Here is a 25,659-nt window from a genome sequence, read left to right as displayed (position 1 = left end):
TTTATTATCTCTAGTTGCCCCTGCTTCTGACATTAGACTTTCCTTGTTTCATAGAAAAACAGCCCCAATGATTATTGCTTCACCTTTATTATTTTTCTAAAGTTATTTTTCCTCCCCCTCCAGCTGCAGATAACCTGAGTATGCAGAGTTTTCCCTTCATTTCATGTCTGCCACACTCTCAACACCAACTGAGGACTACAACAGGTCATGAGGCTCCCATGTGCTTCTGATCTTCCAGAAGCTGAGGACTGCACAGAAGCTTTTGAGCAGAGTTCAGATAGTCACATTAACATCCTGACTCACATAAGGCTTCTTTCATACATGACATATACAGTAGTCCAAGAATTTAAATATTCCACAAACTTGTGCTTGTTTTCTATTTCACAAAATGAAATACTTGATGTTAAAGCAAGGTTGTATAAAATTTACTTTTGTTTTCTTCTAGTTGTTTACGTGTATATAAAATAATAGTAACAAGAAGGCAAAACGACAGCTATACTACAACCGAATATTAGTAATGTTTTAATATTTTAATATGAGAAACCTGCAAAGGCTTTGGTCACCAAAATGATACCAGTTTTATTATAATAGCTGTGCTCGACGAGCTGCTAATTCTTCATAAGTTATATCCACGTAGGAATTACTATTAATTGAAGTATTATGGTTTTAATTGTAATGTCAAAATATATATCTTTTGGTAAGATGAAATATACTGCTTTCAATACAATGGAACACCTGCTTTTTAAAAAATTTAGATTCCAGTTTAAGAGGGTTTATATACAAAATAAAGTATTTAAAAGTAACCACTGAAGACATCAAGAGTCTTCTCTTTCTTACATGAGTTTTCTCTTTCTTACTGAGCTGCTTCACCCTGAATAATTAACGCCAATTAGCATCAGTGGAAACTACTGACTTAATTACAAACAGTATAAGTAACATTTAGAGATGACAACCTCCCCATTCCTATAACTGGCAAATGAAAGACCTAGAAAATAAAATGTATGAGATGCACTCACTATGAATATATATATTGTTCCTTCTATGGCTCAGAAAGCTATTTTCAGATACTTCTGAATGGGCATTCTGAGTTGGCTTTAAGTAGTAGAATTTAATATATATGACATAATATTTCCAGGTAATGCAATATTCTTTATAATTACTAAGTATAACAATCTTAGTGCAACATAGAAAAAATCTAAGAGCAAAAAAGGGATTTTTTTCCATGTTATTTAATATGTGGCTTACACTTCAGAGATGCTTGTAATGTTATCTGGAAATCACAGCTTTTTATTGAACAATAGGCAAGCAGAACACTACCTGTTGGCCAGTACAAGGATGTGCAGCAATGCATACTCCCATTTCTAGACCTCTCTATAAGTCCTATGAATTCACAACATGTCAAGCTGATGGTGTGTAGAGAAAACTGCATGTTCTCAAATAGAAGGATATGATACACAATTATTTGTATAGATGGACATTAAGAGTATATCCTGTGATCACTTAATCACATCTTACTTCAAAGCCCAAGTTTGAAATGCTCCTCTGCTAAATACACCAGATATTTTAAAGATTAGTTCTCGCTTCATTTACCTAATACGTATGTCACAACATAAAGTCCTGTGTCACCTCTTCAACAGCTTGAGCTTAACTGTGCAAAGGATTCCAGGTGTTGCTCTGAACTTTTAAAACAGACATTTGAAAAATATCTCCAGATATGATTCAAAAGTTTGAATATAAAGTATTTTAGAAATTTATAATATTTATAGCATTTTAATACATCTTTAAAATGTAATTTTTCTCTTAACTTTTTACTTAATATAGGGTTATTTAAAGAGTAATTTCACACAAAGGTTGAATAAAAGGAGAAAAGTTAGTTGACAAAAACAGTAATAAAGATTGATACATATTTTTATTAAGAAAAGGTAAACAAAATACATTCACAAAATAGACAAACAATACTTTTAAATACCATGAAGTATGACCTGCAAACAGAAAACAACTTGTTAGAAGCTTAAATATAGGAATTCATCATGAGTATAAAACATACACTGGCTCAGCATTTGTAAGACAATTGTGGATGTTATTCTGTTAGCTCATAATAAGATGAATGAACTTCTGCAATCATATGAGATAAGCAAACAAACACAATAGTAAAACGAAAACAAGAGATTGTCAAATCAAGTACTCGTTTCCTTCTTATAATTATTATGTTTCGAAAGTCATAACAAAACTTAGTCAGGCTTGATACAAAACCTGTCAAACAGCCAGCAGAAAAATAGCCATCCCCACCAGTTAGGAAAGTGGAATTTTGCAAAGTTGATTACTTCACCCTTTCTCAGAGATTTCAAAGGTAATCACTGATTTGAAGAAAACAGAGGTAGAATACAAGACAGTCTTCATAATTAAAAAAAAAAAAAGTCTTTATAACAAGATAAGGCTTCAGTTGCTTAAGTACTGGTTATTCCTTGAAGCTCACATTTCTGGTGGAGAAAGAAAAAATGTCAAAATAAAGTTAACTATTTTATTTTAGTAATAAATATTAGGATAAATAGTAATAATTAACTTTAGCCTCCTCATATTCTCTTCTGTTATTCCTGAATATCAACTATTAGCATATTATCTAAAACTCTGCATTCAGTTCATTGACTCGTTGCTCAATGAGTTACAAAGAGAAGGGAGATGAGAAGGAAGAAAAATTTTCTTGAGAAGATGGAATCAGATTAGAGAAGGAGACAGTCGTAACACTACAGAACAGTAATTACAAAATAGATTTTACTGTGGTGAGCTCCCAAGAAGAAATAAATAAGTAGGATGAAAGACAGTGACAGTACTGCTGAGATCATTCTACCGTAACGCCGACTGATTGGTTTAAAAGGCAAGACATGCATAACAACTGCATGTGAATTCAGTTGTTAAAACCCATTTCCTTTAAAAACACATACTTAATGAAAATGGGATATTTTCTGATAAGATATGGTACAGAGCTGTCATTGTTAAAGTATGCAAATATTAGGACAAAAATAGTGCACTACACTGTTTTCTTCAAATACAGCAACTGGACTTTTTTTGCTCTCAGGACTCGCTGTAACGCAAGGAAAGAACTCTTTCTCAAAAACATATTATATGTGATCATCTCAGTCAAAATGTTGATTTGCAACATAACAGGGTGCGCCTAATGGCTCACCAGTAAACCAAGAGTTGTAACTGCTGTTTCATCCCCACTGACATCTCATTTGCTAGTTTCTGTTTTTTCCTTTGCTCAAAAACTCTCAGAAGAGAAAAAATGCTGACAATGTGGTCAAGCTGAGCTCAGTTCTCAAGAAACCTGTATTTTTGTTAACAAAAGTAAACTTATGAACAAGCCATAAAAATAAACTTTAAAATCTGTCAGATTCATGAGCTGCTACAGCACATGTATTTCCGACAACAATCACTGTTTATCTCTCCCTATCCTTCTGCTCTTCACTGCAATTTATTATGCAATATAGGACAGGCAGGATATAAAGCCAATAACCAGGCCTAATTATTTTTATGCACTTGTTTTGGAGACAGCTTCATCTAATGCATAAGGTTCAAATGCATTTTAGTTGGACTCTCTTCTGTGGAGTGTTTGTCCTTCATTGCTGTACTTGAGAGAATTTCACAGCATTTCTCTCAATATGAACCATTTGTTGTTTGGAGATAACTGTTAACAATAATAAACTGGCAAAATATATTTGGATATAAGTAATGACAATAATAAGCAGGCAACACAAGCAGCTGTCAGCTTGTGCAAGACCATTAACAAAAACAGGAATGAGAATCCATTCTATTATATGGTCTTTCGAGAGCACTTTGCATCCACTATTCTCAATCAACATTTTATAGTAGGAGAGACAGCAAAAGCAGAACTTAGAAACATCTGAAGAGTTTAACAACTTCAAATAATCAGAAAGGTTTTATTTAGAAACAGCTTAAACTTAACTCTTAAACAGAAACAGCCTGCTAGAATCAAATGACTTACTTTTCAGCTGATGCCTGATCAGCTGTCCTTACAACGCTCCGTTCAGGGGAACGTGAGGGAGACCTGAACGTTGAACTGAGAGGAGGCGAAGCGCGTAGTGATGATGTCGAGAGACCATGTCGGCGCATTTCCTGAATTGCACGTTCTCTGCCAACAAACGGCAATTTTAGTTACACAGCACTTGGGACTGCACGATGTTAAAGGAAGAAAATATAACTTTTTTTCTCTGTATTTTTACTTGGTGATTTTTCACAACACTTTGCAAGAAGTTTTGTTTTCTTGTGAAGTCACTCAATTTTATTCTTGTTTTCATGAGAACGAATTTTTTTATTTTTAGAGGCAGTGGTTAACTCATAAAATTTACAAGAAAATTCAGAAACTATGTAAGATTTTTCTTTCTTTTTTAATTAAGCAGTTTTCAAGATGAGCATATTATATTTTGCTCAGCAAGAGGAACAGTCTCTTCCATAAAAGTTTCTTACTATTGAAAAAAGCAAGTTTTAAAAGTGAGAAAGAAGAAATGAGAAGAGCCAACTCACTGAAAAAGCAGCATCTTACCGTTCAAACCGCTCAGTTGTCAGTTGCCTTTTTAAAACATCGCAGTCAGTCTGCAGCTGTGCAGCTTTACTTCGAAGTAAGGAAACCTCTCTATTATGGCTGCTTCTAAAAAAAAAAAAAATCATGAAAAGCAACAAAGTTTTCTTTGAACACCATCAGCTAGGAGCTAAGATAATTTAGAGCAAGATAAAACAAAACCAGATACTAAACACGTTCCTTCACACAGACCAAATCAAAGACAAATTAGAAGCAAGAAAGTAAGAACCAAGTGCATGCAACACAGTGTTTCCAGAAGAAGTAAGGTGAGAATGAAGTGAGAAGCTCTCACTATATCTTAACTACATTGTGTTCTTTTTCAGACAAAGGTATACACAGACATGTTTTACAAAAACAGACAAACCAATTCAAACATTAATTTATTGATTTACTACCCTCTTTTGCAATGTGAGATAGTCTTTATGTGTACATTTAAAAAAAAGGGAAGAAAAAAGCAGTAAGAATCCACAAAAAATACCAACATAACAGTAAAAATTATATCAAGTAGCCTGGAACTATCTGGCTAGCAATGAAAACTACTGAATCAAATCTATGTAAAAAATGTACTAATGCAAACACCAGACCAGCACAACCCAGAGTCTCAAGGTTTGTCAACTCTAACCTTGTTGTTTGGGCCCAACTGTTTCAACTGCAAGAATCAAAATGAAAAGCAACCTTGAAAATCTTAACTAACATAATTGAATGTACTTCTTAGTAAATCATCAGCTTGACCAACTCAATGCTTGATTGCAAAATACTATTAATTCTTTATAAAGGAAGAAAAAAAAATATTGAGTGTAAAATAAGTTGTCTAAATGAGAATCTAGACATAAGTTGTTCTAAATGAGAATCTGTGTTATTCCATACAGTCTTCAAAGCCAGTATGAGGTGGAGTGCTCAAAAGTCACTTCTGGAGAAGCAAAGTTGTACTTGTCTATTGCTAAAGCACTGGACCGGAATTCTGAAAAACAAGTTCCAATCCTAGGTCAGTCACAGGCTTCCTGTCTGGCACCCGCTGGTCTTTGACTCCAGGAAGATGCAAACTACTTAAGAGATTTGTTCCAAAAAGAACTGCAGAACATTTTTTCCCACAGTCCCTATTCATCGGTAAAATTCCTAGAATGGTATCTTGATCCAGTATGTTGAGAACAGATGCAGAAGACAAGAGATCTCGATGATATTTTATTCTAAGTCCTTCAGAGACAGGCATATGCTTTCAGGATGGAGGTAAGAATTCGGGGCCAGTATCATTATTGTAAAACAAGAAAAGAAAGCAAACACTTTGTGAGTTCTCAGGTTATTCCATGTCAATGACAATTAAAATTAAGAGCATGAAGTAAATAACTCAAAATTTAGAAATATTGTAATTTGAAACCCTTATGCACAGTAATCATCATTTAAGTTTACACAATGATATACAATTTTCACAGGAAATCTGTCTTTTTCCCAGTAGATACAGATAGCTCTCAATAAGTAGTGTAGCTATTTCATATTCTTTAATACTTTATTCACTCTAGAGCCTCAAGATCTCCTTCACAATACTATCACCCAAATAGCACTCCAAGTAATGCAACTACTCACTCTACAGAGCTCATAATTACAGCACTGGAGAATTTCACAAGTTAAACTTATTTCTGAGAATCCTAAAGTCAGAGGTTGTTGCCAAGCCAAATGAATTTTTGTATTTTACAAGACACGAACCTAATTGTCACATACTTCAGTCACAACTGTGAGCATTTAAACTAAACTTCCTGTTCTTTAGACTGCAACTGCTACAAACCAAATAGTAGAAAACAAGGTATACACAGCTAGTTCTCACACGTGAATGTTTACCTAGCAACATGCAGAACCTTTGAGATAAACAGAGGAAAACAATTCAGTAGAATAGCCACTCTTCCTCCAAGAGGTTTTCCTTCTTCCTGCAGTATCCCATACTACTAAAAATGCAAGTACTGACATCTACAACAAACAAGAAATGAGCCCTACAATGTGTGCAGAAGAAAAATAGTGAAAAAATTACTATGAGGTTAGTTAAACAGAATTTTACAATGTTTGCACACAAAGTAACTAAATTCTATTTAAATTAAAACCTCCTTATTTCCTGGTTTTGGGGGGTTTGTGCTGGTTTGTGTTTTTATTAACTTTCACATTTAACTTTATAATTGTGACTTTCCATTAGTTTATGTTCATTGTATGCAAATAACATTTTTCCCCCAAAGTAAACCAAAATTGGCAATACTAAAGCAGGAAGCAATTAGTTGCACAAGGGTGATTAATACTGTTGTCATCTACAGAGCCATAGAGACTGCTGCTACTTGAGGTGGACCATCATCAGCCCTAAGCTGCAGCCTCTATGTAAATCAATCAAAAGCATTTTTCTTGCACATCTGTGTCACCAAGTCACAGACAGTTTTTATCTGCTTAAGGTTGCTACATTCTGTATCTCATAAGGAGCATTATCTGTCCTATTACCTTCCACACATTTTCTTTCTCTCCCTACCTTAGTGTTTACTAACTGTGGTGTATCTGTTTTCCTTTGTCTGAAATTCTACTTGGACTTTACTCTTCACTACCATCTCCATTCAGCTGCTACTCCTCCTTCCTGCTCTTTAATGCAGAGCTATCACTACAGTCACTGCCTAATGTTTCCCTTGGAGAACTATCATGTCATGATACTTGGCAGTCTTAGTTTAACAGTTTGACTTGGTGATCTTAACAGTCTTTCCCAATCTAAATGATTCTAAGATGACAAGTGTCATGGACACTTCAAATTCACTGGTCCATAACATGAAGAAAAACTTTTAACCCCTCCACTTCTCTCGTACATGAATTTCACATAGACAAAATATCCCCCCCTTAACTTCATTGCTCCAAACAGATTAGTCTTTCTTCTACAAGTGTGTTTAAAAGTTATTTCTTCTTCAGGCAGATGCACAGTATAAGAAGTTGCTCGCCACATATAGCGTAGGTGTTGGGTTCAGTTCTCTTTATATTTCAAAGGAGCAATAACTGGATACAGGACTTTTTCCTTAACAGTTAATATCAACAGCAGCAAAAGTACCTTTGCTTTTTTTAAGCACTATGACTTCACTATTTATTATGTAAGTGATTCTACTTTAATCAAAGTAAGGATAACAGGCATCTTCAGTAGATAAGCAATTCACACTTACAATGGATTTAACATACTTTGTAATTTTTTTGTGAGCCGTAAACATGTGTTAAAATTTTATTTGGAGTATGTTTTCTTTGGAACTCCTGTTTAAGTTTACAGCCTGCACTAAACAGCTGTCCATCAAAGTGCTGATTAATGAAAGCAGTATGAAAGATCTGTAAAGAAACTTTAAGTTAATGATGTCAAGAAAGACCAAAAGACATTGCTGCAAAAATCTGCTCGACCATACTGAACATCCAGATTTTGTGAATAAGCATTGTCACACAGAAATAGTTTTTTTTGTAAACCACGTAACACACATACACTTGTTAAAACTTACAGTTTGCTCTCAGCAAGTGTTAGCTTGTCTTTCAGTAACTGAATTTCGGTATCTTTCTCTTGGGATGTTAATTGGTTCTGAAATTCTTTGTCTCTACTAGTAGCCAGTAATGTTTCAAGATTCTGAACTGTAAGTCTCTCACTGGATAACTGCTTTTTCAGCAACTCTACTTCTGATTTTATATCTTCTAATTCTCCTAGAACCTAAGGCACAAATTTTATACATTATTAATACACTGGTTTACAAACACAGAGAATTCTATTTTGTGAAGAGTTGTTATAAAATCTGAAATAATCGTAAGTCTCATAAAAAAGAAAAGGAAACTGAGCTCACAAAACAAGTTAAAGCCTACAATTATTCTAAACTATACTTAGTTTAAAACTATTCAAGCTGTATATTTTGCTTAAAATGTAGGAATACTTGTTTTTCTCATAAGTTTTATGAATATAAACAAATTCTACTGTTCTTGAGATCTTGAATATACAGTACCAGAAAGCCTGACCAAGTCACTAAATAAAGACAAAATCAGCTGTATCTAAATTTCAATTTAACTGAAGAAAGCCATTAAGAAAAGGTCTTTAATATCTAAATAAGAAGTGCACTATTTGCTTTTGGTAAGTTGAAAATTTGAGCAAATTAAAAAACAAACAAAAAAACCCATATAACTTGTCTCTGGTATCGCAAAAACTACAGCTGCAACATTTTGCATTGATAACAAATGAAAGAAACTCCATCTTTTTGTACAAAACCCACAGATACAGATCTAAATACTGTAAAATTTATAATTCATATAAAAAATGGGAAACTAGTGATGTAAATTAAACTTGACTTGCTCTCAGAAGTTTCTTTTCTCCCAAAACCATTAAAAGCAAAGGAAGTTATCTTATTACAGCAAATTAAATTTGCCTTTTCTGCTTACCCTTTCATAATCCATGCTTTTGGATGTCAGTTGTCGAGACAAATGTTCTTTGCCAGACTCAAGTTTCACACAGAGTTCCCTCACAGAAGTCAGGTCTGCTAACAGAGCAGCCTTATCCTGATTTTCACGTTTAAGATCCTCTTCCAATTTGGACATATTTTTCGTAATGGAGGAGATCTGAGATTCATATACTTGATGTGCAACAATATGCTAAACAAAGACAAATACGGATACACCTTCAGTGTTAAACTGAACAGTCTTCTGTTTAATAACTTGGGCTTTCTTAATACTTTAGTTTCTCTTTAACTTTCCCTATAAAACTAACTTTATAGTACACTCCTTCCCTTTCCCTAAATCATAGCTGAGGACAACTAATAAAATTTTTAGTCACCATCTTGAAGAATTATACAAGTACTATAAAAGAGTGGAATGAGGCTGTATTCCAGCTTCAGAGAATTAAAAAGCTTAAACCTCCAAAAACACAGCTTATTGTTTACCCGGCTTACAACAGAGTCTCTAACTCTTTTTGGCATGAGACAAAATGTAGTCAATACACAATAATTATACTCTAGGACTTCACGTCCATGAAGTTATTGCTTCTATAATATAAACCTCATTATGTTCTATGATACTGGTCTAGGTTTCAGTATCATGGAATCCTGATTCTGGATTTGGACTATGTCTACCAGATTTTTACCTTGACTCCAGCCACCAATGCTTCAAATACCTCATTCAAAGCTTCAAAGAAATATAAAATCTAAGCTTAGAAAGTACTCATAAAAGCTACGTGCAAACATTTTGAAGCAATGTACAAAAGTTTCTTACAGAGACAGTATCATAATAGCAATAATAACCTAACAGAAGAGTTCCAAAACTACCAAAACATATGCCATTATTCTAACTTTGGGAAAGCAGGGAGGAGGAAAGCACATCTAAACAAAACCAGTCACTGTTTCAAAAACTCAAGTGTCCATATTTGAAACATTCACATATAGAAATTATTTTATATTAATATGTTAAAAATACCACATTGACTTCATTGAAAAACATCTGAATGTATCCCACTTTCCCTGAGAAAATTTCATTGCACAAGTTATTACCCCTTGAATCTCTTTTTCCAGAAGGTCTACTCTCTCTCGAAGATGTCTCCGATCTGTATCTACTGAAAGGAGTTCCAGTCGTATTGAGCTGCTTTCTCCTTCAGCCTGATGAGCCTTCATTTCCCAGTCTTCAGCTTGTGTATGGAGCATCTGGAATTTTGCTAACAATTCTTGGTTTTCTTGTTCCTAATAAAACAGTAAATCACTCTGTAACAATCAACATACCTTCAGGGTGATTGATCTTATTTCATGCCAACTCCCTACAATCTTTTTTGGTTTTTTTTCAGAAGAAAGTAGATCTTTCTTCATTTTCCTAATCCTGCTGTCTGGCAACTACTAAAGGGCATCATCCCTTTTGCAAGTCCAGACAGCAAATAAATACAGTGATGGCATTCAGTTTTATTAAAATGGACGTACTTACATTTAAAAGCTGTTAACGAGTATCAAGGCCCCAGGAGAGGGGTTATTTTAGATCTCTCTGCATTGTCAAGGGTCACATTACTGAGATATACTGAGTGCTGCCCTTTCCAAGAAATTCCAGCAGCAGTCCGTTTTCAGCTCTTTTACTTACTGTGCTCTAACACTGAAAATCTATTTGAGCATATACACCTAAGCAGTCTACCACAGAAGTACAAAACTGGAAGCTTTACCATTTGTGCAGTAAAAATAAATGTTGCTTGTAAATTTTAATTTGGCCAAACTGCAAGTGAATATTACGAAGTAGTGATTAATTTTTCTTATTTACCTACATTCCCTTCTTCCCTGCTCACATAATGCCCAGCAGGATATGCATGTTGCTAGTACGAGTCAGATTTACCTAAAGAGGAAGGCTAACGTTTTTGAAATTCCTTCATTTCCTGCAGAACTGTTCCTGCAGACAGGATCAGGCAGAGCATTAGGAAATAGAAACTCATGATTAAGCAAGTGAACACTGTGCAGAAAAGACAATCCTTGTCTCCATAGGCATTATCCAGATGTAACACTAGACAAAACTCTGAAATCAACCATTCATAACTGATCACTGTCTGTATATTCTACAGCTTCCTGGTACACACCCTGAATAACTGGATTCTCATTTGCCAAAGATGTGGCCAACCTGTAGCTGAAGTACTTTGGACATATGATATATTGTAAGATTCTTAAAAGCTAAGCTTCAAGTGTTTTAAATTGATAGTTCTAAGCTAACTATACTACTGACCTTAATTTTTCCACTAACCTTCAGTTTCTACTTGTAAAGAGTGCTTGAATTTACGTGCATTCATCAAGTTGAAGTCAGATCAAAACTCATTCTTCTCATTTTAATTTCATGTAATAAACTTGCCAGTTCATGTAGTCTTGACACAATTTCTACTTGTTTTAACTGTTTTTAAGTTTTAATTGATATACATCACACTTTTGAATCCAAATATTAGGATAAAATACACCTACCAAGAGCATTGTTTTGGCAGTACTATCTTTACACTCTCATGCACAACTAGATAAAAAATTTTCTTTTCAAAAAGAGTAAAATATTTAAGACCATTGTATAAGCTGCTTGTTGCCTACAATCACGAAGCAGTACCGGATATTTTACTAGTTGCCTTGTCAAAACCTAAAAATGCAAAACAATATTCAAACATGATATGTTTGTTATTCTGCAGCACTGTGGCCGAATGGAACATGATCAACAGTGCAGAGAAAAGAAGACAAAATAAAAGAAGGAAATGGGACAGGCAGGGAGAACGGACCCAACCCATACAAATCTTGCTGAAAACAGTAATGACTGCCTACAGACTATATTTTTACCTTTGAAGCTATCAAGGTCTCAAATCTGGAAACTTCAGTTATATAATTATGAACCCTGGTTTTCATTTCTTCTTTTTCACGTATTGCATCTTCAAGCTCGGTACTGATAGCCTAAAGAGGTAACATAAAGGCAAAACTGTGCATTACAGTAAATTAATCACTATATAATACTTTCTCAGATTAAATCAAAGTAATTGCCTAAGCCCTAGATTTTTTTCTATTCTACCTGCAAAAGCCTTTGGGATTTATATGGTTCAGAAATATTCCCTATCACCTTAGATACACCAAAGGGTTTCCAGGCAAGAACAATCACAGAAAACAATGACTATCACACCAGCTCATAAAATATGCAGCTTCCCTGATGACACACCATACTGATCTTTGGAAAATTCGACGTAATGATGTTTGGAAGCTGGAATTTTTATAGCCATAAGATTCACTATCCCTGAGTGAAGGCAAGTTTTAGGTCACTGGAAAATCAACTTTATAACAAAAGAACATGCATTTTAAAGTGGAATTGCAAGATAAAAAACCTAAATGCATTACTAAGATCATATTTAGACATCAAAAATGCACCATGGAACTTGTTATAGATATTTGAACTGCTGACTCTGGCCCTCTCAGGTTCAGCTCTCACCTTCCTCAGAGTCCTCTAGTCCAGAGAGCCAGAAAGGAAGTATCTTTTTCTATCCCCATGATCAAATGTGGGGGAAATAAAGGATACTGCCTCATTTCTTCCCCTTCTTCTCTTTGTCATCTATTAATATTAATTTTTGTACTTTTGTACTGTGTGTCTTATTTAGCATATGATGGAATCAGTCTGCTTATCTCAGTGGTAGCCTTCCCAAACACAATGGGAAAGCTTTAGTCATCACGTTACGATAATATTTAACATTTCATCTTATTAGATGCTTGGGAATGGCAGATCTAATTTCAATAATACATCCACATATTTATGTATTGCACTACAGGTTTTGCAAGAACTATTCAGGGTACTACATCACTTAAAACATGCTGCTTTATTGTACTCTCTAGCATCAGATTCAGCCAGGCCAACTGAAGAGAACTGAAATAAATGTTTTAGCTAACAAAGTCCTGATTATTTTTAGTGTTGGCATTTACAGCAAACTGAAACAAACATTTTAATCTCAGCATCAAAATTGTAAAGGTATCTGAGTCTCATGAGGGGCTGTAATAGTTGTATTTGCTATACAAATTGAATGTAATGAGTTGCAGTGGCATTTTGCGCTGGCTCTCTAGGTCACACTCACATATTCTCTACACGGTGTTTGTAATGCTTAGCTCACTAAAAAATGTCACTCGCCCTATAAGACACTGAACATTTTTATTATATATTGTCCATATGCACATTCTATCATACAGGGATATCCATATCATATACTTGGATCTGGAAGGCTTTTGGTCAGCAGCAATCAGCTGGTTCACAAAACCAACTCATTATTTCTCCAACTATGTGAGGGATTAACAAGCACATCAGGCTGCCCAAGCCACAGATCCCAGATCCAGAGAATTCCAAGAAAGAAGAGATGGAGCAATGACGATTGCTAAGAGTACAAAGGAGAAATACTATATAAGCCCCATAGGCTTTTGAAAGATTGAGCCTTACACACCAATGGTTGGTTTAATTGTGGACCCCAAGAGAACATCTCAAGATGAAGATGCCACAAGAACAATAACAATTATGGTAATTGAACAGTCCAATCCACTGAATCTTTCAACTGTTTCAGTCTTGCAACATTTTTATTTAATTTACATAAACTTCAGATAGCTCATCTTTCAACAAAATAGTCAGTGATAACCTACGGAAATGGCTTATTCCTCAAGACTTTCAAGATTTTATTTCAAGTCTGATTCTACAACTGACATATAAGTTCAAGTTAGGCCTTTATAGCATGCACTTTACAAGGAAATGGATTTAGCCATGAGCAGCTGAGAGGGACTTATGTAATTCCCAGCTGGAAATCTGACTGTGAATACACATGAACCAACTCAGTGGCCACTGGGCAATTATAACCCAAATCCCAGCTGCTTTCTGGCCTGAAGCTACTGACTGGCCAGCTGTTAGCATTGTACATTATGATTCTAAACTAATAGAGAGCTAAAGAAAGATAAAATCAAATAAAACTAATACAAATAAAAACTCTTCAAGCAGTCAAATAAAGCACCAGAACAGAATCTCCAAAAAAACCCCAAAATACACACACAAAACCCCTGCAATATACAGCTGAACCTGTGTGTATATATATTTCTATCTATGGATGTATAAAGGTGACACCTGTGTGTGTATGTATATACACAACACCTACTTTACCTATGTAAAATAAATAAATAATGGCCAGTCTTCGCGAGCGAAGATCCGGGGAAGGTCTTTCCACCTTCCAGCCTGCGCATTGGATTTTTTAGGTGAGACACAGTGTGCGTGGAACTGAGCCCACCCTTTAATCCTAAGGTTCATCTGCCGGGGCCAAGCGAGCTTGGACGGTGGCAGCGAGGTCCTTAGGACGTAGGTGGGTTGCCTTTAAGGGCTAACGAGCCCCACCTGCCCGGGACCTATGTAAAGATAATCCAACAAGAACATTTTTCCAGGGAAATAGATGGCACCTGTGAATTCACCGTCTAAAAAGCCCACACAACCTTGACATAATGAAAAGGGAACCCTTCCTATTCTCATTTATTGTGAATCCTTATCCATTCCTGAAATCAGGAAGCAAATTCAGACTATTCAGGACTATCATACCCTAAAAATAAGTATTCTTCAATCTCTCTGTCTCTTCTAGTTGTTAAGCCCTCTTATATTTTCTCCTCCAACATTAACCTTTTCCAACTCACCAGTGAAAGCAAAATCCCTGCAGAGAAACACACATGAATGGCAATTCACCTAGGGCTAGAAATTAAAAACTTGCCAATATCCCTTTACAGCCACTGTTACCAAAGCTCACAGAACACAAACATTAAAGTCTACATTCCAAAACATCCTAATCTCAAAACTTGGCAAAAATCCTCACTCAATAAATCCAATATTTCATGGAAACTAATGGTTGAAATTAATGAGTTACTATGCACCAGAATGAATTCAGACGTGCTAGCAATCTCCTTCCTCTCCCTCTCACTTTCCGACTAACAATTTGTTGTCTGCTTTTGTGGTTCCTTGCTCTCTCAATAATCACTTCCACAGATAATAAAATGTAATTTTTATCAATTAAATACCAACTACCTAGTGATATAACCAATTAACATAATTTCATTATATTAAAAACAATTATGTCCCAGATTTATTTTATTTAAAACTTTATTCAGATTTCTTTTTTAATCTGGGGGAGGATGACTAAACTGAAGGCTTGTCTATTTCCCCCCCACTGTACTGACTACACTTATGTTACCTGAAGTAGTTGCTTTTACAATTTCAACATCCCAGTGCTAAGAAATAACAATAATTAAACATACCAATCAAGACCGGGGATTACAGCAGTTTTGATGTAGCACTATATATAAGCAAACAATAAGCAGTTTAATACATCACTATTATGTACTGTACTTGGTTTTCTCTGGCCATTGTAGCTAGGTCATCTTGCAATCGTCTGTTTTCTTTCAGAGCCATTTCCTTTACTCTTCCCACTTCTGCAAGCTCTACTTGGGACGTATCAAGCTGGCGCTGTAGGCTGGATATCTCACGGTCTCTGCTGCTCAGCATGTCCTTCATGTGGCTATCAAGTGAAAATATTATTTAAGTTGTTCCTTCCTGTACTACACCACATAGTGCCAAAAATGATGAGACATGGACAATGCCTCTGCATTCTTGCTTACTCAAGGCTGATAAACTGAGTTGAAATATAAATGTAAGTCAAGTATGTAAAAGTCACGATGCAGAAATAAAATGGAATTCATTTTCAACTTTGAAGATTTATCTGGTATGATGCAACTTATTAAGCAAACAGCAATTAAAGATACTTATGTTTATCTGTGTTTAGTAGTGGTTACAGTATGTTACCCATTGCATATTTTATAAACCATAGGAGGAAGAAGATAGCTTACACCTGAAAGACAACAATCAAAAGAGTAAGAAAGAGACTAAACAAAAAAATAGAGATATAAATATGTGTGAATTTAAGTAAAATTTTGCATCAGTTTTTTGTCACAGATATTTCATGCATCAATGCAGCAAATATTCAATTATGTTGGTTTTAAAAGTTTAAATATTGGTGTTTAAATATTTTCTCTTAAGAAGCTATAGTTTTAGAAGTCATGCTCAAAAAGAGGCAAGAATGAAAGACCAGATGAAGCCCAGTTAAAAACTACATAAATATATTTTAATTAAGACTGTAATGGTAGTTTATGCTAGGACTAGATTGCCAATAATTAAGAATTCAGCTCTGAATTTTACCTGGGTTAATCTAATAATATCGAGTGGCGTGCTACAAAGCTACTTCTTGACTAATTTAAGAAATGTTCCCAATTTAGGGAAATAAATATAGATAAACTGTTAATGGTTGTCTTAATAGTATCCTGGCAGCCTGCAATATGATTGCAGAATAGGTCTCTTCAAAAGTTGTGTACATCTTTCTCAACACAGCACATTCCTTTACTTGACTTAAATGAATGAATTCAGTTTCATCAAAATAACTAAAATAGCCAAATACTTTCACTTTAAAACCACGAGGTAAAATAAAATCTCTGAAGAAGGCATCCTAGTCTTTACTTACTCTGTTGAGGACTCCAGTTCAGAGAGAGTTAGACGTAAATGAGTAATTGTTTTTTCCTAGGAAAATAAAAACAAAAGTTCTACTAGGTATCAGTATATTGCAATACAGTAGATACTTAAATTTAAACAACTTTTCATTCAAGCCTTTATTATAACTCTTTGCCAATAAATAATTGCATCTTTGTACATTCAAATTTCCAAGCTTCTTATCTTTACTGAGAAAGGATTGTCTTGTCATCAAAAAAGATGGAAGCCACAGATTTTGTCACCTCAGGCTAGAATCTTGTATCTCAATAAATACCTCCACATGCAAAATGCAAAAAAATACTTCTTTGTGTTCCTGGTGTGTTTAGAGAATACAGTAACATTCATAATTAAAGTGCTACTGAGTTGACAAATGACTCTTTGCATTGGCTATGTCCAATCATAGTGCCTGTGTGATGCCTAATGCTCTAAACGGGCTCTGTCATCCAGGAAAAATGTCTTCTTAAAAATTAACTGATTTAAAAATTCCCAAGTGGACTGCAAAGTAGTACTTTTACTGCACATACCTTGTTAGCTAAGTTGTCATCTAAGCATGCAATTCTTTCTGTTTTTTCATCCACGGTTTCTTGAAGACTGTCCTTTTCTTTATCCAAAACAGTAATAGTATTTCTAAGCACATTGACTGCTTCATCCTGTGAAGTGCTCCTCTGGTTTAACCTATCTATAAATAAAAGAATAAGTATTTTCTATTTTAAAAGCAGGAAATAAGCATAAAAATAACTACTGATTACCTATTTTATCCTTTAGCTTTACAATTTCTTCTTGAGCTGACTGTAGATCATCCTTCCTGACGGACAAGCGATGCTGTAAATCTTCAACAGACCTCTGGAGCTGGTCATTTAAGAGCCTGTAAAATCCGTGTACAGTTGAAAGAAGTTTGGGACCTATTCACAGTCTTCAATTTATGGCTCTTAAACTGCTTGAAGTGCTGGCACAATTCCAGCATAACCTCCTGAAAGGGCTGCATCACACCAACCTGCAGCATGGGGTTGTGTCATACTAACTAGTCCTCTTCCTTGAGGAGACAGAGGACTTAAGGATTTCTGAAGCCAACACACTTGTTTGCTCTAGACCCCAGCTGCAAGTCCACCTCAACACCATTACAAAATGCAGCAGTGGAACCTCAGTGGGATCACCATGATAACCCAAAACACTCACTTCCTCTGATTTCTGTTACTCTTCATCATGTGCCTCTTTACTTGTGTCTTTAGACTGTTGCTTTACGAAGATTTTGATATGTAGCTCATAGCAGTGATTATCAATGATACATTTTAAAAAGCAAACAAACTGACAGCTACAGTTTTGATCCTATTTTTAAGAAGTATAGAACCTGAAAGATACATTAAATCATCCACCTACATAGTTGTTTTTCTTGGAAAGAAATATCAGAGTGACTTAGGAAAAAAAAAAAGCAAAACGAAACTCCAAAGTAATTACATGGATTATTTACAAGACGAGTCAGGAAATAAAAATCCCTCCCAACTGAGATCCCACAAAAGCTACAGAAGTTTTTCATTATTAGGAAAACCCCACCAATCCAGAATGCAGCATGTTTGCAAATAAAGAGTACTCTCACCCAGTTCAGAGTGAAATTTTTGAGAGGAAATAAAAAAAGCAAGGGGAGGGGGAGAAACACAGTTCTAACAAATTGCCACCATGCACAAAGTAGAACCAAATGTTGAAATGACTGTAGCCCTTATCCTTGTATCCTTCTTTTCATAATATCAATGCTTCTACTGAAATTATAAGGAACTTAACAGGGTATTTTGTATTTATGAATATTGACACAATTTTACAAACAAATACACTAATTGTTTTACCAAGAGCCTTCTTTGTGCAATCGGGAGCATTAAATGAACTTCAAGTCCTGCTTCTCAACTTCGGTTCTTCACAGTTATCCCCCACTAGTGTACAGTGCAGTGTAGTACTACTGTTCAGGGCGGGAAGGGAGAATAAGGCACAGATCCTGTTTTCCCTTGTAAAACATTCAAAAGATATCATCTACAGAATTATCTATCCTGCAGTCATCTCTTACATCAAAGGTTCTCATTTCCACCTGTATTTTCAGATTTCTGCCCAGATTTTCAATACTCTGTTTCTACTTTCTCTAAGCCTTTTCCTTGTTCTATGACATTTAGACAGCTGATGGGAGCTCTTTTCTAAAACAACTTTAAAAGAGCACAGCAATAATGCTGCAAGTTTAAACAGACCTTAAAAATACATGGATACACTTGATCCTCCAGTTCTGAGCAAGTTAGTTGAATTCCCACTACTGTGTCTATGGATTATAAGATGTCAGCTCTCAGAACTGTGGTATGCACGTGATGGCATTAGCATATGAAAGAGAGCAATACAAAAAACCAACTCGTGTAAAAATGCCATTACGGAATGATGCTCCATGAACCACTCAATTGTGGAATACCAATGCCTGCTGCTGGGCGTAAAATTTTCACTATTACTGACAACTTTGTAAAACTGGCACAGTCTGGTCCTACTGCTGCAGTTTGCAAAGGTATCTGTCTTCCTTTTAACAAACTGCATTTGGAAATTCTTTTAGAAACTTTCTGTTCTGCTACATTCATAAACAGAGAACATGGCTATTAGATGAAACTGTTCTGGAAGGAGGAGAAAATTTTCATTCATAACCTGCCATAAAAGTTAGAGGTATATCTGGTCATCAAATAACTTCAGGAGGAGCTTGCTGTGAAGAGCCACCACAGCATTTGCCTTACTCACACTTAGTTTTCCATAAGACACAAACAGTATAAGTGATTTTAAAAATATTTTATGGTCTTTTCCAGGAACTCAACTCTGCTTTAGAGTCATAGAATAAACAAAATTATTTTAGCATCTCTGAAAGATCATTTTGTATCAGACTTACCGAAGTGAGCAAATCTCAGCTTTAAACTGAGAAGAATCATCAGAAGTCTGGGCAAGTTTACTGGACTTCAATTTCGATTCATCTTCCAAATAGCTTATTCTTTCTTTCAGGATGGAGATTGTAGACTTCAGTTCACATCTTTCCATCTCGAGCTGCAATTTAAAATAAATAACCAAATATTATTTTTGCAGAAAGCTATAGCAGCTTGGTTTTTAAATAAATTTAAGTTGAAAACAGTTAATAAAATTAATAGCTGAAACAGACTATCCTATTTTAGAAATAATAAAAGCTTACTTCCTAAAAACGCACTTACTCCTTGAATGTTATTCTCCAGTTCTGAAATATCATGTTGCATCTTTGATTTTTCAAGGTTTGCTGCTTCTTGCTGAATCTGAGATAGAAATATAGAATTACATGTAACAAGGTAGACAGTTTTAGATTTGATCACAGAAATTTAAGCTTCATGTTTAAAAAAACATTGCTTTACATTCTTAGATGAATGACCAAATGCAAAGCTCTCTCTGTAAAATTACAGAACATTAGCTGAAAATACACCACTGCAGTTTAATATAACATCACTGAGTTTGGTTTTGGTTGTTGGTTTAGACTTTTTAAAATAGTATATTTATGTTTGGATCCAACTAAATTAGTATTTGTGATTTGCTGTAGAGTTTATCAAGCTACAGGGTAGACACATGTATAGCTTAGTGCCCTAAGACATTTTAAATTGATTTATTAAATTATCATTAATTACAAAATATAAGGTAGATTACAAAGCTAACAATATATTGCCTTAAATGCATAAAATATATTGTTGTTTCTCTCTTGTGAGTGAAGTGCATGATTTCTTCCACAACAGTGACACACAAGCGTCTTCAAAGTAGTGCATACCCACAAAAATATTCTGTGGCTGGTGCTTCATATCTAGATTTTTCACACAAGGTGATACCACGCTTGCCCTCAAATACTTTAAGCATGTTTCTCTCCCCCTTTGTCCAACAAGGAACTGTGTTAACAAGGAAAATTTGATACAATTCATTGAGCTCTCTCAAGCAAGTGTGAAATCAAAAGTTATTGAAAAGGGGAACTGACAGAGAGCCAGATACCAACACAGCACTACTGTACATGCCTTCCCTACACGCCACCTCACTGTAAGCAGTGAAGCTATAAAAGCTCACCTTTAATTTTTCTCTGAGGCTTTCTTTTTCTGCCATTAGTCTTCTAAAGTCGGTCAGTGCAATGTCTCTTTCTTCTTCCACGTGACTTTGAGAAACTAAACTATGTTTTGCTTCTCTTCTCATCCTGTTCAACTCACTTTGAGACTTAAAAAGATTACTGTTTGTTAGCATCCATGGACTGCAACATAGTGTACACACTAACAAAAGGAACTTTCAATGTTGTTATTACGACATAAGTTCTATTATAGTCTTATTTTCCTCTAGATAACTAAAATGTATTCCCTAAATCACTCAGTGGAGTGACAGTTTATGCTGACAACATAACCATCATTCTTTAACTGTTCCAAGTATAGACTAACTTTGCTCTGTTCTCTTATCAGTTAACTACTGCTTTCTTGGTTGTTATCTTTACACAACTTTCTCATGCATTCTATTGACTTTTTTCCTGATCTTTCTCATTTCTGAATGCCAGTACAATATCTTATTATGTCATTAAAATGGTTTTCAAGTTAATAAACTAAGTGGAATACGTAATTTTATTAACAAATAATAAAAATAGGTATATATTTTATTAGTCTTTGTTGTATTCTAGTAGATTTATACTCAAGTTCTATTATAAAGGTTTTTAATTTTAAACAAGTAACAGTACAATAAAAGTTAATTGGTTATTTCAGTGTAAATCACAATCTCTTCTTACCTGCTCATAAAGAACATTTAATCTATTTCTTTCTGCAGTCAATAATCTGACATTGGACTGAATTTCTATCATGTGTTTTTCAAATCTGTCTAACATGGACCGTAGCTCATCTCTTTCTCTAGTGATCAATTTAAGCTCTTCACCCTGCAAAGTGACCAATAAAATTTATGTTAAAATAGGCTAACTAAAATATCTGGATAATTAATACCAAAAAAAGAACTCATTCTAATAGTAATAAATAAAAAATACATACAAAATAAATTTTCATTGCAAGAAAAAGCCTGGCATTGGTGGTATCATTTAAACAATAAGAACTAATTGTTAAGAAGAAAAAGCAAAGCAATGAACAGTATGACTTCAATCTTTTTCTGGTTATTTTCTAATTCTATTTATTTTTCTGGTTATTATCAAATTCTATTTATTTCAAACAAAATGATCAATAATTAATCAATATGTTTGCTGTAAAATGTGACTAGAAAAATAAAATGCAAGTTCATTGGAGTTTCTCTCAGTTGTTTTTTTGCATTAAGAATGTAATTCAGAAAATTACTACAGTCATTTCCTGTCACTGAATTTGAAAATATTATTTGATGGTTTCTTAAATGTTTCTACAGTATCTCCATTGTTTTTTCAGTTTGTCCAGGCAGCAGGAACTTTACCTTCTCTGGAGTCCTGCGGCTTGGGCTAGACCTTCGTCTTATCATTTTCTGAAGATATTCTAATTCTCGCTTATAATAATCTCTGTCATCTTCTAAAGTCTTTACAAATGCATCTAGACGAGATGGAGATTTGTCTCCTAGGGCTATACCATATTCTACTCTCATTCTTTCTATTTCTAGGACAAGTTCTCGTTCTGCAAAAGAAACAAAGCAAAATAACCCAACTGTATAGGAAAGTCATTAATTTCCTCAAAGACACTTGCATTTGGGACGGACTAACTCCCAGTAGCTGTTGAAGCAATCCTGCTGAAAAAGATGTGGGAGTCCTGGTTGATAGACTAAACATGAGTGAGTAGTATAAGACCAATAGAGGCCTCACAGCACCTTGGGCTGTATGAACAGACTGAGGGATGTGATTATTCCCCTTTACTTAGCACTCATTAGACTGCATTAAAATACCGTGTTCAGGTTTGCCCCTCCTAGTACAAGACAGATGTTGATAAACTTAAGTCCAAGGGAGGCCCTCCAAGCTGGTCAGGGAGCAGAACACTTGCCCTACAGGGGACAGCTGAGGGAACTGAGCTTGTTCAGCCTGGAGACCTAAGAGCAGACTGACAGTGCCAAGAGGGAGTTATACATAACAGGGAGCCAATTGCTTCACAGAGGTGCATAGTAAGTAAACCAGGAACAATGAAGATTAATTGCTACAAGCAATTACAAACAACACAGGGAAAAATATTTTACTCTGAGAATAGACAAACATAGTTGCTTAGAGATGCTGGAGAATCCCCACACCTGGAGGTTTTCAAGATCCAACTGGATAAAGCTCTCAAGAAACACAAGTCTAAATCTACTTACTCAATGACAGAGTATAAAAACAATTTTGAAAATTACTTGCATGAAACTTCCATAGAATTAATATAACATGGGAACACAGTAAAAAGCTCTACTTTGAGTTCTCACACAGAGAATGAAAATATCTTTTCATGACAAAAGTTTTCACTTCAATTATGACTGAAGACCTACAGCTTTCTTTTAATTTACATATATCAAAAGTCTTTTAGTATTATTAACTGTATCTGAACTAGGAAAGTATTCTATTTCAAAATTTACAGGAAGATAATTTGCAACAATTTACATTTGATGATTTACCTTTTATTTCTAAGTTCTCTGTTTTTTCTGTCAGCCTTTGCTTCTCCTGTTGAAGTTGGTTTAACAACACCTCAAGATTGTCTTTATCACCTGTTCTTCCAAAGAGTTCTTCATTCAGTCTCTCGTTCTCCCTACGACATGAGCACAATTCCTGAAGTAACAAGTATTATTATAAAAAATTAGAAGTGCCAATAAAGAAATTTGAAAAAAAAATTATTAAACATTTTGTTACTTTTAATATACAACACTGTTTACTCCTGTTCAACCTGGATATTTTATGCTTTAACATTGTTATTATACTGGTTTTTATTACATCAAAGTAAACATTCCTTTTGACACAGTTCGCAATCAGCAAGAAAACAGGGAAGATTAACACTTGTTTAATTCAAGAAACCAACCGGTAGGATAGTGAGATACAAACAGGGGAAAAAAGTAATGATTAAAGCAATAAATAATTTTTAATGGCATTTGGTAACACTGTTGGCATTAAAGTACTTTACAATACAGCATCTCAGTCAATCCAACCCTGCAGCTAATCAAATGCTATTTGGTACACCTTTCCTATAATCTGATGCCCTGAAAACTAAGTATTTTTATATTTGTAAGTTCACTAGATGCACTAAAATAAAAAGCAGTACTCAGCTAATATAGAACTTGCTATATGGAGAGAGGTTGGTCTTCAAAGAATTGATAATACTGATGTTTTTTATCTGGGTCACTATGCTTTGCTTCTGAGTGAGTCAAGTATTGCATAATTATTCACAAGTTGAGTTTTCTTTCGGTTTATTTTTCCAACAGTATGATGTAGCATCTTTAGCTTTTTCATTTATTAATTACTAATTTTTTACAGAAGAGTTTTGGGCTACTACAAATGTTCTCTTGTTGATTGTTAAATTGATGTTTTTTATAATAAATGACTCATGGATGACAGTATGATTAAAATGCTACAAACAAGAACTGAAAATATTTTTACTTACTGATTTAAGCTTTGTTATTGTTTCTTGAAGATCCTGTATTTCACTGTGTTTTCTTTCAATTTCTTTCTATCAACCAAAATTAACCTATATGTTAAGAGTTACATATTCAAAATGACAACAATTCCTTTGTTACAAAAAAAAAAAAAAAAGGAAGAAGACTATTTTGGTAAGAAATAAAAGTATAATTAGTTCTCTGTAATAAACTAGTGAAGTTCCTATGAACTGAAAGCACAAAAAATTTGTGGTATAAACACCAATGCTCTTTTGGAGTACAACAATTAAATGAATCGCTGCATCACTCCTCATAGAGGAAAACCCCTCCAAACATATGCATTGCTGTTGCAAATATATATTGCCTATCAAAACTTTCAAGTATCTCAGGATTTTATTTCATCCTAAGCTATTAGAAGAAGAAAGACAGACTGCCGCTCAACTAAACTCATCTCACCTAGTACAATAAAGAGATAAAACTGTTGTAATTAATCATCCTTTAGTGAGAAATTCTGTATAATATTAAGTAAACTGGAAAAAAATATCTTTTAGTCTTCCTTTCACAAGCCAATAGGTCATTCCTTGCAAGTAGAAGACATAAAGCCAAATAAAGTTGAGCAGATCCTTCACTCTGTGACACGTTAGTGGTTACCTTTGCTTCTCCTATTTCCTTATCTGCAGTCTCGAGCACTATTTCCTTGTGTCTTTCCAACTGCTGTGCCAAGTGATCTATTTCATTCAGTTCTTGACACAGTTCTTCATTTTTATTGCTTAAATGCACCACCTCACTAGTCACATTTTGTTTCGTGTCCAAGAGCTCTTGAATGCGATTTTCAAGTTCTTTGTTTCTCTGCTGAAGATACTCAACCTGAAAGACATTTTTCATTAAAATATTCATATGCATTGTTAAACTAAGTAGCAAAAGTTCCTCCCAAACTTCTGAAATATTGTTTCTCCATATCCACAGTAAAAAAGTGATGTCCTACTAAAAATGGCAATATTTTCTATTTTTAAAACTTAATGTTTATCAACATGGAAAAAAAAATTATTTTACGAAGGTGCAAGGTGAAGGAATGTATCGCTACATCTTTCTTTTTCTAATCTCCTGAACCTGAGGTTTACTCTAAAAACAAAATATTGAAAAGCAAAGATCTGTATAGAAACCTTTCTTGGGCATCAGGCTGGTAGGCTCAGTGTAATCAGTTTTCTAAGTTTCACAAGATACAAGAGCACATTCTTCTCTCCACATCTGTGGTATTATTTGATAGGTTTAGTCTCACTGTTACTCCTTCATCAAAATGAAGCCTTACAGATCAGATGCCTAAAACCTATCTTGCCCCTAACATATCTCAGCACCTTAAACACATGCTCAGAAATTCAGCTCTACAGACATTGTTTTTCCCAGAATACCATTCCTCAAGAGCAAAGTGAAGAGGGGCAGGGATGTGGAGTAGGAATAACAAATAT

General features: G+C 34.7%; 1 protein-coding gene across 3 annotated transcripts in view; it reads right to left on the bottom strand.

The window, feature by feature from the left end:
* Positions 1-1,890: 1,890 nt before the first annotated feature.
* The window catches only part of CEP135 (centrosomal protein 135), a 37,124-nt gene continuing 13,355 nt past the window's right edge, over positions 1,891-25,659 (bottom strand). Inside the window, exons 9-27 of one of the 3 annotated variants that reach the window (XM_050338848.1) lie at positions 24,845-25,060; positions 24,202-24,267; positions 23,225-23,375; positions 22,073-22,266; positions 21,414-21,557; positions 20,717-20,860; positions 19,852-19,929; positions 19,539-19,690; positions 17,389-17,504; positions 17,164-17,318; positions 16,614-16,669; positions 15,449-15,617; positions 11,893-12,003; positions 10,108-10,293; positions 9,008-9,217; positions 8,089-8,291; positions 4,562-4,666; positions 4,004-4,150; positions 1,891-2,480 (exon numbers count right to left, since the gene is read on the bottom strand). In XM_050338848.1, the coding sequence (XP_050194805.1) occupies positions 2,459-2,480; positions 4,004-4,150; positions 4,562-4,666; positions 8,089-8,291; positions 9,008-9,217; positions 10,108-10,293; positions 11,893-12,003; positions 15,449-15,617; positions 16,614-16,669; positions 17,164-17,318; positions 17,389-17,504; positions 19,539-19,690; positions 19,852-19,929; positions 20,717-20,860; positions 21,414-21,557; positions 22,073-22,266; positions 23,225-23,375; positions 24,202-24,267; positions 24,845-25,060 (2,625 nt within the window). In that variant the 3' untranslated portion in view covers positions 1,891-2,458. Of the gene's footprint in view, positions 2,481-4,003; positions 4,151-4,561; positions 5,811-8,088; positions 8,292-9,007; positions 9,218-10,107; positions 10,294-11,892; positions 12,004-15,448; positions 15,618-16,613; positions 16,670-17,163; positions 17,319-17,388; positions 17,505-19,538; positions 19,691-19,851; positions 19,930-20,716; positions 20,861-21,413; positions 21,558-22,072; positions 22,267-23,224; positions 23,376-24,201; positions 24,268-24,844; positions 25,061-25,659 lie in introns of those variants that run through there. The other 2 variants (XM_050338849.1, XR_007631898.1) reach the window with 2 other exon arrangements.

This window comes from Myiozetetes cayanensis, unplaced genomic scaffold (assembly GCF_022539395.1).
Source record: "Myiozetetes cayanensis isolate MyiCay16 unplaced genomic scaffold, myiCay2020 scf7, whole genome shotgun sequence".
Classification (NCBI taxonomy): Eukaryota; Metazoa; Chordata; class Aves; order Passeriformes; family Tyrannidae; genus Myiozetetes; species Myiozetetes cayanensis.
The sequence above is the reverse complement of the archived record's forward strand: the minus strand, read 5'-3'. Positions and strand labels throughout refer to the sequence as shown.